The sequence below is a fragment of the Phyllobates terribilis genome, unplaced genomic scaffold (assembly GCF_046119375.1).
Source record: "Phyllobates terribilis strain yellow unplaced genomic scaffold, ASM4611937v1 Scaffold_11__3_contigs__length_659146591, whole genome shotgun sequence".
NCBI lineage: Eukaryota > Metazoa > Chordata > Amphibia > Anura > Dendrobatidae > Phyllobates > Phyllobates terribilis.
In genome coordinates, this window is record NW_027362771.1 from 658,762,181 (window position 1) to 658,778,340 (window position 16,160).

Sequence of the window (16,160 nt, forward strand, 5' to 3'; positions counted from 1 at the left end):
CCACCGTGTATGTATGACACCATGTATCCATCATACCACTGCTCCATACCACGTCCTGTACACCGGACCCCACCGTGTATGTATGACACCATGTAACCATCATACCACTGCTCCTTACCACGTCCTGTACACCTGACCTCACTGTGTATGTATGACACCATGTAACCATCATACCACTGCTCCATACCACGTCCTGTACACCTGACCTCACCGTGTATGTATGACACCATGTAACCATCATACCACTGCTCCATACCATGTCCTGTACACCTGACCTCACTGTGTATATATGACACCATGTAACCATCATACCACTGCTCCATACCACGTCCTGTACACCGGACCTCACCGTGTATGTATGACACCATGTAACCATCATACCCCTGCTCCATACCACGTCCTGTACACCGGACCTCACCGTGTATGTATGACACCATGTAACCATCATACCACTGCTCCATACCACGTCCTGTACACCAGACCTCACCGTGTATGAATGAGACCATGTATCCATCATACCACTGCTCCATACCACGTCCTGTACACCTGACCTCACTGTGTATGTATGACACCATGTAACCATCATACCACTGCTCCATACCACGTCCTGTACATCGGACCCCACCGTGTATGTATGACACCATGTAACCATCATACCACTGCTCCATACCACGTCCTGTACACCTGACCTCACTGTGTATGTATGACACCATGTATCCATCATACCACTGCACCATACCACGTCCTGTACACCGGACCCCACCGTGTATGTATGACACCATGTAACCATCATACCACTACTCCATACCACGTCCTGTACACCGGACCTCACTGTGTATGTATGACACCATGTAACCATCATACCACTGCACCATACCACGTCCTGTACACCGGACCCCACCGTGTATGTATGACACCATGTAACCATCATACCACTGCTCCTTACCACGTCCTGTACACCTGACCTCACTGTGTATGTATGACACCATGTAACCATCATACCACTGCTCCATACCACGTCCTGTACACCGGACCTCACCGTGTATGTATGACACCATGTAACCATCATACCCCTGCTCCATACCACGTCCTGTACACCGGACCTCACCGTGTATGTATGACACCATGTATCCATCATACCACTGCTCCATACCACGTCCTGTACACCAGACCTCACCGTGTATGTATGACACCATGTAACCATCATACCCCTGCTCCATACCACGTCCTGTACACCGGACCTCACCGTGTATGTATGACACCATGTAACCATTATACCACTGCTCCATACCACGTCCTGTACACCGGACCTCACCGTGTATGTATGACACCATGTAACCATCATACCACTGCTCCATACCGTGTCCTGTACACCTGACCTCACTGTGTATGTATGACACCATGTAACCATTATACCACTGCTCCATACCACGTCCTGTACACCGGACCTCACCGTGTATGTATGACACCATGTAACCATCATACCACTGCTCCATACCACGTCCTGTACACCGGACCTCACCGTGTATGTATGACACCATGTATCCATCATACCACTGCTCCATACCACGTCCTGTACACCGGACCTCACCGTGTATGTATGACACCATGTAACCATCATACCCCTGCTCCATACCACGTCCTGTACACCTGACCTCACCGTGTATGTATGACACCATGTAACCATCATACAACTGCTCCATACCACGTCCTGTACACCTGACCTCACCGTGTATGTATGACACCATGTATCCATCATACCACTGCTCCATACCACGTCCTCTACACCTGATCTCACCGTGTATGTATGACACCATGTAACCATCATACCACTGCTACATACCACGTCCTGTACACCTGACCTCACCGTGTATGTATGACACCATGTATCCATCATATCACTGCTCCATACCACGTCCTGTACACCGGACCCCACCATGTATGTATGACACCATGTATCCATCATACCACTTCTCCATACCACGTCCTGTACACCTGACCTCACCGTGTATGTATGACACCATGTATCCATCATACCACTGCTCCATAACATGTCCTGTACACCGGACCTCACCGTGTATGTATGACTCCATGTAACCATCATACCACTGCTCCATACCACGTCCTGTACACCTGACCTCACCGTGTATGTATGACACCATGTATCCATCATACCCCTGCTCCATACCACGTCCTGTACACCTGACCTCACCGTGTATGTATGACACCATGTAACCATCATACCCCTGCTCCATACCACGTCCTGTACCCCTGACCTCACCGTGTATGTATGACACCATGTAACCATCATACCACTACTCCATACCACGTCCTGTACACCGGACCTCACCGTGTATGTATGACTCCATGTAACCATCATACCACTGCTCCATACCACGTCCTGTACACCTGACCTCACCGTGTATGTATGACACCATGTATCCATCATACCCCTGCTCCATACCACGTCCTGTACACCTGACCTCACCGTGTATGTATGACACCATGTAACCATCATACCCCTGCTCCATACCACGTCCTGTACCCCTGACCTCACCGTGTATGTATGACACCATGTATCCATCATACCACTGCTCCATACCATGTCCTGTACACCGGACCTCACCGTGTATGTATGACACCATGTAACCATCATACCACTGCTCCATACCACGTCCTGTACACCTGACCTCACCGTGTATGTATGACACCATGTAACCATCATACCCCTGCTCCATACCACGTCCTGTACACCTGACCTCACCGTGTATGTATGACACCATGTAACCATCATACCCCTGCTCCATACCACGTCCTGTACACCTGACCTCACCGTGTATGTATGACACCATGTATCCATCATACCACTGCTCCATACCACGTCCTGTACACCTGACCTCACCGTGTATGTATGACACCATGTATCCATCATACCACTGCTCCATACCATGTCCTGTACACCTGACCTCACCGTGTATGTATGACACCATGTAACCATCATACCCCTGCTCCATACCACGTCCTGTACACCTGACCTCACCGTGTATGTATGACACCATGTATCCATCATACCACTGCTCCATACCATGTCCTGTACACCGGACCTCACCGTGTATGTATGACTCCATGTAACCATCATACCACTGCTCCATACCACGTCCTGTACACCTGACCTCACCGTGTATGTATGACACCATGTATCCATCATACCACTGCTCCATACCACGTCCTGTACACCGGACCCCACCGTGTATGTATGACACCATGTAACCATCATACCACTGCTCTATACCACATCCTGTACACCTGACCTCACCGTGTATGTATGACACCATGTATCCATCATACCACTGCTCCATACCACGTCCTGTACACCTGACCTCACCGTGTATGTATGACACCATGTAACCATCATACCACTGCTCCATACCACGTCCTGTACACCGGACCTCACCGTGTATGTATGACACCATGTATCCATCATACCACTGCTCCATACCACGTCCTGTACACCGGACCTCACCGTGTATGTATGACACCATGTATCCATCATACCACTGCTCCATACCACGTCCTGTACACCTGACCTCACCGTGTATGTATGACACCATGTATCCATCATACCACTGCTCCATACCACGTCCTGTACACCTGACCTCACCGTGTATGTATGACACCATGTATCCATCATACCACTGCTCCATACCACGTCCTGTACACCTGACCTCACCGTGTATGTATGACACCATGTAACCATCATACCACTGCTCCATACCACGTCCTGTACACCGGACCTCACCGTGTATGTATGACACCATGTATCCATCATACCACTGCTCCATACCACGTCCTGTACACCGGACCTCACCGTGTATGTATGACACCATATACCCATCATACCACTGCTCCATACCACGTCCTGTACACCGGACCTCACCATGTATGTATGACACCATGTATCCATCATACCACTGCTCCATACCACGTCCTGTACACCTGACCTCACCGTGTATGTATGACACCATGTAACCATCATACCACTGCTCCATACCACGTCCTGTACACCTGACCTCACCGTGTATGTATGACACCATGTAACCATCATACCACTGCTCCATACCACGTCCTGTACACCGGACCCCACCGTGTATGTATGACACCATGTAACCATCATACCACTGCTCCATACCACGTCCTGTACACCGGACCTCACCGTGTATGTATGACACCATATACCCATCATACCACTGCTCCATACCACGTCCTGTACACCGGACCTCACCATGTATGTATGACACCATGTATCCATCATACCACTGCTCCATACCACGTCCTGTACACCTGACCTCACCGTGTATGTATGACACCATGTAACCATCATACCACTGCTCCATACCACGTCCTGTACACCGGACCCCACCGTGTATGTATGACACCATGTAACCATCATACCACTGCTCCATACCACGTCCTGTACACCTGACCTCACCGTGTATGTATGACCCCATGTAATCATCATACCTCTGCTCCATACCACGTCCTGTACACCGGACCTCACCATGTATGTATGACACCATGTATCCATCATACCACTGCTCCATACCACGTCCTGTACACCGGACCTCACTGTGTATGTATGACACCATGTATCCATCATACCACTGCTCCATACCATGTCCTGTACACCTGACCTCACCGTGTATGTATGACACCATGTAACCATCATACCACTGCTCCATACCACGTCCTGTACACCGGACCTCACCGTGTATGTATGACTCCATGTATCCATCATACCACTGCTCCATACCATGTCCTGTACACCGGACCTCACCGTGTATGTATGACACCATGTATCCATCATACCACTGCTCCATACCACGTCCTGTACCCCTGACCTCACCGTGTATGTATGACACCATGTAACCATCATACCACTGCTCCATACCACGTCCTGTACACCGGACCCCACCGTGTATGTATGACACCATGTACCCATCATACCACTGCTCCATACCACGTCCTGTACACCGGACCTCACCGTGTATGTATGACACCATGTAACCATCATACCCCTGCTCCATACCACGTCCTGTACACCTGACCTCACCGTGTATGTATGACACCATGTAACCATCATACCCCTGCTCCATACCACGTCATGTACACCTGACCTCACCGTGTATGTATGACACCATGTACCCATCATACCACTGCTCCATACCACGTCATGTACACCTGACCTCACCGTGTATGTATGACACCATGTAACCATCATACCACTGCTCCATACCACGTCCTGTACACCTGACCTCACCGTGTATGTATGACACCATGTAACCATCATACCCCTGCTCCATACCACGTCATGTACACCTGACCTCACCGTGTATGTATGACACCATGTAACCATCATACCACTGCTCCATACCACGTCCTGTACACCTGACCTCACCGTGTATGTATGACACCATGTAACCATCATACCACTGCTCCATACCACGTCCTGTACACCTGACCTCACCGTGTATGTATGACACCATGTAACCATCATACCACTGCTCCATACCACGTCCTGTACACCTGACCTCACCGTGTATGTATGACACCATGTACCCATCATACCACTGCTCCATACCACGTCATGTACACCTGACCTCACCGTGTATGTATGACACCATGTAACCATCATACCACTGCTCCATACCACGTCCTGTACACCTGACCTCACCGTGTATGTATGACACCATGTAACCATCATACCCCTGCTCCATACCACGTCCTGTACACCTGACCTCACCGTGTATGTATGACACCATGTAACCATCATACCACTGCTCCATACCACGTCCTGTACACCTGACCTCACCGTGTATGTATGACACCATGTATCCATCATACCACTGCTCCATACCACGTCCTGTACACCGGACCTCACCGTGTATGTATGACACCATGTATCCATCATACCACTGCTCCATACCACGTCCAGTACACCTGACCTCACCGTGTATGTATGACACCATGTATCCATCATACCACTGCTCCATACCACGTCCTGTACACCGGACCTCACCGTGTATGTATGACACCATGTAACCATCATACCACTGCTCCATACCACGTCCTGTACACCGGACCTCACCGTGTATGTATGACACCATGTAACCATCATACCCCTGCTCCATACCACGTCCTGTACACCGGACCTCACCGTGTATGTATGACACCATGTAACCATCATACCACTGCTCCATACCACGTCCTGTACACCGGACCTCACCGTGTGTGTATGACACCATGTATCCATCATACCCCTGCTCCATACCATGTCCTGTACACCTGACCTCACCGTGTATGTATGACACCATGTAACCATCATACCACTGCTCAATACCATGTCCTGTACACCGGACCTCACCGTGTATGTATGACTCCATGTAACCATCATACCACTGCTCCATACCACGTCCTGTACACCGGACCTCACCGTGTATGTATGACACCATGTAACCATCATACCCCTGCTCCATACCACGTCCTGTACACCTGACCTCACCGTGTATGTATGACACCATGTATCCATCATACCACTGCTACATACCACGTCCTGTACACCTGAACTCACCGTGTATGTATGACACCATGTAACCATCATACCACTGCTCCATACCACGTCCTGTACACCGGACCTCACCGTGTATGTATGACACCATGTATCCATCATACCACTGCTCCATACCACGTCCTGTACACCGGACCTCACCGTGTATGTATGACACCATATACCCATCATACCACTGCTCCATACCACGTCCTGTACACCTGACCTCACCGTGTATGTATGACACCATGTATCCATCATACCACTGCTCCATACCACGTCCTGTACACCGTACCTCACCGTGTATGTATGACACCATGTAACCATCATACCACTGCTCCATACCACGTCCTGTACACCTGACCTCACCGTGTATGTATGACACCATGTAACCATCATACCACTGCTCCATACCACGTCCTGTACACCGGACCTCACCGTGTATGTATGACACCATGTAACCATCATACCACTGCTCCATACCACGTCCTGTACACCTGACCTCACCGTGTATGTATGACACCATGTAACCATCATACCCCTGCTCCATACCACGTCCTGTACACCTGACCTCACCGTGTATGTATGACACCATGTAACCATCATACCCCTGCTCCATACCACGTCCTGTACACCTGACCTCACCGTGTATGTATGACACCATGTAACCATCATACCACTGCTCCATACCACGTCCTGTACACCTGACCTCACCGTGTATGTATGACACCATGTAACCATCATACCACTGCTCCATACCACGTCCTGTACACCGGACCTCACCGTGTATGTATGACACCATGTATCCATCATACCACTGCTCCATACCACGTCCTGTACACCGGACCTCACCGTGTATGTATGACACCATATACCCATCATACCACTGCTCCATACCACGTCCTGTACACCGGACCCCACCGTGTATGTATGACACCATGTACCCATCATACCACTGCTCCATACCACGTCCTGTACACCGGACCTCACCGTGTATGTATGACACCATGTAACCATCATACCCCTGCTCCATACCACGTCCTGTACACCTGACCTCACCGTGTATGTATGACACCATGTAACCATCATACCACTGCTCCATACCACGTCCTGTACACCTGACCTCACCGTGTATGTATGACACCATGTAACCATCATACCCCTGCTCCATACCACGTCCTGTACACCTGACCTCACCGTCTATGTATGACACCATGTATCCATCATACCACTGCTCCATACCACGTCCTGTACACCAGACCCCACCGTTTATGTATGACACCATGTAACCATCATACCACTGCTCCATACCACGTCCTGTACACCTGACCTCACCGTGTATGTATGACACCATGTAACCATCATACCACTGCTCCATACCACGTCCTGTACACCTGACCTCACCGTGTATGTATGACACCATGTAACCATCATACCCCTGCTCCATACCACGTCCTGTACACCTGACCTCACCGTCTATGTATGACACCATGTATCCATCATACCACTGCTCCATACCACGTCCTGTACACCAGACCCCACCGTTTATGTATGACACCATGTAACCATCATACCACTGCTCCATACCATGTCCTGTACACCTGACATCACCGTGTATGTATGACACCATGTAACCATCATACCCCTGCTCCATACCACGTCCTGTACACCTGACCTCACCGTCTATGTATGACACCATGTATCCATCATACCACTGCTCCATACCACGTCCTGTACACCAGACCCCACCGTTTATGTATGACACCATGTAACCATCATACCACTGCTCCATACCACGTCCTGTACACCTGACCTCACCGTGTATGTATGACACCATGTACCCATCATACCCCTGCTCCATACCACGTCCTGTACACCAGACCCCACCGTTTATGTATGACACCATGTAACCATCATACCACTGCTCCATACCACGTCCTGTACACCTGACCTCACCGTGTATGTATGACACCATGTAACCATCATACCACTGCTCTATACCATGTCCTGTACACCTGACCTCACCGTGTATGTATGACACCATGTAACCATCATACCACTGCTCCATACCACGTCCTGTACACCGGACCTCACCGTGTATGTATGACACCATGTATCCATCATACCTCTGCTCCATACCACGTCCTGTACACCTGACCTCACCGTGTATGTATGACACCATGTAACCATCATACCACTGCTCCATACCACGTCCTGTACACCGGACCTCACCGTGTATGTATGACTCCAAGTAACCATCATACCACTGCTCCATACCACGTCCTGTACACCTGACCTCACCGTCTATGTATGACACCATGTATCCATCATACCACTGCTCCATACCACGTCCTGTACACCAGACCCCACCGTTTATGTATGACACCATGTAACCATCATACCACTGCTCCATACCACGTCCTGTACACCGGACCTCACCGTGTATGTATGACACCATGTATCCATCATACCTCTGCTCCATACCACGTCCTGTACACCTGACCTCACCGTGTATGTATGACACCATGTAACCATCATACCACTGCTCCATACCACGTCCTGTACACCGGACCTCACCGTGTATGTATGACACCATGTAACCATCATACCACTGTCCATACCACGTCCTGTACACCGGACCTCACCGTGTATGTATGACACCATGTATCCATCATACCCCTGCTCCATACCACGTTCTGTACACCTCACGTCACCGTGTATGTATGACTCCATGTAACCATCATACCTCTGCTCCATACCACGTCCTGTACACCTGACCTCACCGTGTATGTATGACACCATGTATCCATCATACCACTGCTCCATACCACGTCCTGTACACCTGACCTCACCGTGTATGTATGACACCATGTATCCATCATACCACTGCTCCATACCACGTCCTGTACACCTGACCTCACCGTGTATGTATGACACCATGTAACCATCATACCACTGCTCCATACCACGTCCTGTACACCGGACCTCACCGTGTATGTATGACACCATGTAACCATCATACCACTGTCCATACCACGTCCTGTACACCGGACCTCACCGTGTATGTATGACACCATGTATCCATCATACCCCTGCTCCATACCACGTTCTGTACACCTCACGTCACCGTGTATGTATGACTCCATGTAACCATCATACCTCTGCTCCATACCACGTCCTGTACACCTGACCTCACCGTGTATGTATGACACCATGTATCCATCATACCACTGCTCCATACCACGTTCTGTACACCTCACCTCACCGTGTATGTATGACTCCATGTAACCATTATACCACTACTCCATACAACGTCCTGTACACCGGACCTCACCGTGTATGTATGACACCATGTAACCATTATACCTCTGCTCCATACCACGTCCTGTACTCCTGACCTCACCGTGTATGTATGACACCATGTAACCATTATACCTCTGCTCCATACCACGTCCTGTACTCCTGACCTCACCGTGTATGTATGACACCATGTAACCATTATACCACTGCTCCATACCACGTCCTGTACACCGGACCTCACCGTGTATGTATGACACCATGTAACCATCATACCCCTGCTCCATACCACGTTCTGTACACCTCACCTCACCGTGTATGTATGACACCATGTAGCCATCATACCCCTGCTCCATACCACGTCCTGTACACCGGACCTCACCGTGTATGTATGACACCATGTAACCATCATACCACTGCTCCATACCACGTCCTGTACACCTGACCTCACCGTGTATGTATGACACCATGTAACCATCATACCCCTGCTCCATACCACGTTCTGTACACCTCACCTCACCGTGTATGTATGACACCATGTAGCCATCATACCCCTGCTCCATACCACGTCCTGTACACCGGACCTCACCGTGTATGTATGACACCATGTACCCATCATACCACTGCTCCACACCACGTCCTGTACACCGGACCTCACCGTGTATGTATGACCCCATGTAACCATCATACCCCTGCTCCATACCACGTCCTGTACACCGGACCTCACCGTGTATGTATGACTCCATGTAACCATTATACCACTGCTCCATACCACGTCCTGTACACCGGACCTCACCGTGTATGTATGACTCCATGTAACCATCATACCCCTACTCCATACCACGTTCTGTACACCTCACCTCACCGTGTATGTATGACACCATGTAACCATTATACCACTGCTCCATACCACGTCCTGTACACCTGACCTCACCGTGTTTGTATGACACCATGTACCCATCATACCACTGCTCCGTACCACGTCCTGTACCCCAGACCTCACCGTGTTTGTATGACACCATGTAATCATCATACCCCTGCTCCATACCACGTCCTGTACTCCTGACCTCACCGTGTATGTATGACACCATGTAACCATTATACCACTGCTCCATACCACGTCCTGTACACCTGACCTCACCGTGTATGTATGACACCATGTAACCATCATACCACTGCTCCATACCACGTCCTGTACACCGGACCTCACCGTGTATGTATGACACCATGTAACCATCATACCACTGCTCCATACCACGTCCTGTACACCGGACCTCACCGTGTATGTATGACACTATGTAACCATCATACCCCTGCTCCATACCACGTCCTGTACTCCTGACCTCACCGTGTATGTATGACACCATGTAATCATCATACCCCTGCTCCATACCACGTCCTGTACTCCTGACCTCACCGTGTTTGTATGACACCATGTAATCATCATACCCCTGCTCCATACCACGTCCTGTACTCCTGACCTCACCGTGTATGTATGACACCATGTAACCATTATACCACTGCTCTATACCACGTCCTGTACACCTGACCTCACCGTGTATGTATGACACCATGTAACCATCATACCACTGCTCCATACCACGTCCTGTACACCGGACCTCACCGTGTATGTATGACACCATGTAACCATTATACCACTGCTCCATACCACGTCCTGTACACCGGACCTCACCGTGTATGTATGACACCATGTATCCATCATACCACTGCTCAATACCACGTCCTGTACACCTGACCTCACCGTGTATGTATAACACCATGTATCCATCATACCACTGCTCCATACCACGTCCTGTACCCCTGACCTCACCGTGTATGTATGACACCATGTAACCATCACACCACTGCTCCATACCACGTCCTGTACCTCTGACCTCACCGTGTATGTATAACACCATGTATCCATCATACCACTGCTCCATACCACGTCCTGTACACCGGACCTCACCGTGTATGTATGACACCATGTATCCATCATACCACTGCTCTATACCACGTCCTGTACACCTGACCTCACCGTGTATGTATGACACCATGTATCCATCATACCACTGCTCCATACCACGTCCTGTACACCGGACCTCACCGTGTATGTATGACACCATGTATCCATCATACCCCTGCTCCATACCACGTCCTGTACACCGGACCTCACCGTGTATGTATGACACCATGTAACCATCATACCACTGCTCCATACCACGTCCTGTACACCGGACCCCACCGTGTATGTATGACACCATGTAACCATCATACCACTGCTCCATACCACATCCTGTACACCGCACCCCACCGTGTATGTATGACACCATGTATCCATCATACCACTGCTCCATACCACGTCCTGTACACCTGACCTCACTGTGTATGTATGACACCATGTAACCATTATACCACTGCTCCATACCACGTCCTGTACACCTGACCTCACCGTGTATGTATGACACCATGTAACCATCATACCACTGCTCCATACCACGTCCTGTACACCTGACCTCACCGTGTATGTATGACACCATGTATCCATCATACCACTGCTCCATACCACGTCCTGTCCACCTGACCTCACTGTGTATGTATGACACCATGTATCCATCATACCACTGCTCCATACCACGTCCTGTACACCGGACCTCACCGTGTATGTATGACACCATGTATCCATCATACCACTGCTCCATACCACGTCCTGTACACCGGACCTCACCGTGTGACCCAGGTGACCCCTTCGCCCGCTGTCACCCACCTTTTGAGGGGCGTTGATGACTCCGATGTTGTATCCGAATTGGAATGAGCCCAGGATGGCGGTGAAGACGGACAGAACCAGAGTTTTAGTGACTCCGGAGCGGAGAACCTGCTGTGAGACAGAAGCCGTCAGGGGTCCGCCATCTCCGGTGAGGACCCCCGCTTTCTTCTCCCCCGTTTATTTACCTGCCCCCCGTCTATGGGCTGGAATCCTCCCGAGGGCATGGTGGCTTCTCCGCTGTGTTCAGAGCGAGCGCTGACCTTGTACTAAGGAGAGAAGTAATGGCTGTGGGGGATGGGGCAGAGCGGCAGCAGGGGCGGCCCACCATGGAGTAACACCACTGCCCACCACTGGGGGAGGGACACTGACCTCACCCTGGAGACCCCCCAAGACTGGTCAGACCGGGGAAGAGGTGGGGCTGAGCAGAGATAAGCGGCAATAAGCGGCGGTTAGAGCAGAGACCGAACGGAGATAAGCGGCGATAAGAGAAGATTAAGCGGAGATAAGCGGCGGTTAGAGAAGATTGAGCGGAGATAAGCGGCGGTTAGAGAAGATTGAGCGGAGATAAGCGGCGGTTAGAGAAGATTGAGCGGAGATAAGCGGCGGTTAGAGAAGATTGAGCGGAGATAAGCGGCGGTTAGAGAAGAATGAGCGGAGATAAGCGGCGGTTAGAGAAGATTGAGCGGAGATAAGCGGCGGTTAGAGAAGATTGAGCGGAGATAAGCGGCGGTTAGAGAAGATTGAGGGGAGATAAGCGGCGGTTAGAGAAGATTGAGCGGAGATAAGCGGCGGTTAGAGAAGATTGAGCAGAGATAAGCGGCGGTTAGAGAAGATTGAGCGGAGATAAGCGGCGGTTAGAGAAGATTGAGCGGAGATAAGCGGCGGTTAGAGAATATTGAGCGGAGATAAGCGGCGGTTAGAGAAGATTGAGGGGAGATAAGCGGCGGTTAGAGAAGATTGAGCGGAGATAAGCGGCGGTTAGAGAAGATTGAGGGGAGATAAGCGGCGGTTAGAGAAGATTGAGCGGAGATAAGCGGCGGTTAGAGAAGATTGAGGGGAGATAAGCGGCGGTTAGAGAAGATTGAGGGGAGATAAGCGGCGGTTAGAGAAGATTGAGCGGAGATAAGCGGCGGTTAGAGAAGATTGAGGGGAGATAAGCGGCGGTTAGAGAAGATTGAGCGGAGATAAGCGGCGGTAAGAGAAGATTGAGCGGAGATAAGCGGCGGTAAGAGAAGATTGAGCGGAGATAAGCGGCGGTAAGAGAAGATTGAGCGGAGATAAGCGGCTAGAGAAGATTGAGCGGAGATAAGCGGCAGTTAGAGAAGATTGAGCGGAGATAAGCGGCTAGAGAAGATTGAGCGGAGATAAGCGGCGGTTAGAGAAGATTGAGGGGAGATAAGCGGCTAGAGAAGATTGAGCGGAGATAAGCGGCGGTTAGAGAAGATTGAGCGGAGATAAGCGGCGGTTAGAGAAGATTGAGTGGAGATAAGCAGCGGTTAGAGAAGATTGAGGGGAGATAAGCGTCGGTTAGAGAAGATTGAGCGGAGATAAGCGGCGGTTAGAGAAGATTGAGCGGAGATAAGCAGCGGTTAGAGAAGATTGAGGGGAGATAAGCGGCGGTTAGAGAAGATTGAGCGGAGATAAGCGGCGGTTAGAGAAGATTGAGCGGAGATAAGCGGCGGTTAGAGAAGATTGAGGGGAGATAAGCGGCGGTTAGAGAAGATTGAGTGGAGATAAGCGGCGGTTAGAGAAGATTGAGGGGAGATAAGCGGCGGTTAGAGAAGATTGAGCGGAGATAAGCGGCGGTTAGAGAAGATTGAGCGGAGATAAGCAGCGGTTAGAGAAGATTGAGGGGAGATAAGCAGCGGTTAGAGAAGATTGAGCGGAGATAAGCAGCGGTTAGAGAAGATTGAGTGGAGATAAGCGGCGGTTAGAGAAGATTGAGCGGAGATAAGCAGCGGTTAGAGAAGATTGAGGGGAGATAAGCGGCGGTTAGAGAAGATTGAGCGGAGATAAGCGGCGGTTAGAGAAGATTGAGCGGAGATAAGCGGCGGTTAGAGAAGATTGAGGGGAGATAAGCGGCGGTTAGAGAAGATTGAGGGGAGATAAGCAGCGGTTAGAGAAGATTGAGGGGAGATAAGCGGCGGTTAGAGAAGATTGAGGGGAGATAAGCAGCGGTTAGAGAAGATTGAGGGGAGATAAGCGGCGGTTAGAGAAGATTGAGCGGAGATAAGCGGCGGTTAGAGAAGATTGAGCGGAGATAAGCGGCGGTTAGAGAAGATTGAGCGGAGATAAGCAGCGGTTAGAGAAGATTGAGCGGAGATAAGCGGCGGTTAGAGAAGATTGAGCGGAGATAAGCAGCGGTTAGAGAAGATTGAGCGGAGATAAGCGGCGGTTAGAGAAGATTGAGGGGAGATAAGCGGCGGTTAGAGAAGATTGAGCGGAGATAAGCGGCGGTTAGAGAAGATTGAGCGGAGATAAGCAGCGGTTAGAGAAGATTGAGCGGAGATAAGCGGCGGTTAGAGAAGATTGAGCGGAGATAAGCGGCGGTTAGAGAAGATTGAGGGGAGATAAGCGGCGGTTAGAGAAGATTGAGGGGAGATAAGCGGCGATTAGAGAAGATTGAGCGGAGATAAGCGGCGGTTAGAGAAGATTGAGCGGAGATAAGCAGCGATTAGAGAAGATTGAGCGGAGATAAGCGGCGGTTAGAGAAGATTGAGGGGAGATAAGCGGCGGTTAGAGAAGATTGAGGGGAGATAAGCAGCGGTTAGAGAAGATTGAGCGGAGATAAGCGGCGGTTAGAGAAGATTGAGCGGAGATAAGCAGCGGTTAGAGAAGATTGAGCGGAGATAAGCGGCGGTTAGAGAAGATTGAGCGGAGATAAGCGGCGGTTAGAGAAGATTGAGCGGAGATAAGCGGCGGTTAGAGAAGATTGAGCGGAGATAAGCGGCGGTTAGAGAAGATTGAGCGGAGATAAGCGGCAGTTAGAGAAGATTGAGCGGAGATAAGCGGCGGTTAGAGAAGATTGAGCGGAGATAAGCGGCGGTTAGAGAAGATTGAGCGGAGATAAGCGGCGGTTAGAGAAGATTGAGGGGAGATAAGCGGCGGTTAGAGAAGATTGAGGGGAGATAAGCGGCGGTTAGAGAAGATTGAGCGGAGATAAGCGGCGGTTAGAGAAGATTGAGCGGAGATAAGCGGCGGTTAGAGAAGATTGAGGGGAGATAAGCGGCGGTTAGAGAAGATTGAGCGGAGATAAGCGGCGGTTAGAGAAGATTGAGCGGAGATAAGCGGTGGTTAGAGAAGATTGAGGGGAGATAAGCGGCGGTTAGAGAAGATTGAGCGGAGATAAGCGGCGGTTAGAGAAGATTGAGCGGAGATAAGCGGCGATTAGAGAAGATTGAGGGGAGATAAGCAGCGATTAGAGAAGATTGAGGGGAGATAAGCGGCGGTTAGAGAAGATTGAGCGGAGATAAGCGGCGGTTAGAGAAGATT

General features: G+C 50.3%; 1 protein-coding gene across 2 annotated transcripts in view; it reads right to left on the reverse strand.

The window, feature by feature from the left end:
* SLC2A4 (solute carrier family 2 member 4) overlaps positions 1-13,018 on the reverse strand; it is a 362,597-nt gene extending 349,579 nt beyond the window's left edge. The window contains exons 1-2 of one of the 2 annotated variants that reach the window (XM_073654656.1): positions 12,854-13,018; positions 12,669-12,776 (exon numbers count right to left, since the gene is read on the reverse strand). In XM_073654656.1, coding sequence (XP_073510757.1) covers positions 12,669-12,776; positions 12,854-12,892 — 147 coding nt within the window. In that variant the 5' untranslated portion in view covers positions 12,893-13,018. Of the gene's footprint in view, positions 1-12,668; positions 12,780-12,853 lie in introns of both variants that reach the window. The other variant, XM_073654655.1, reaches the window with a different exon arrangement.
* Positions 13,019-16,160: the final 3,142 nt, after the last annotated feature.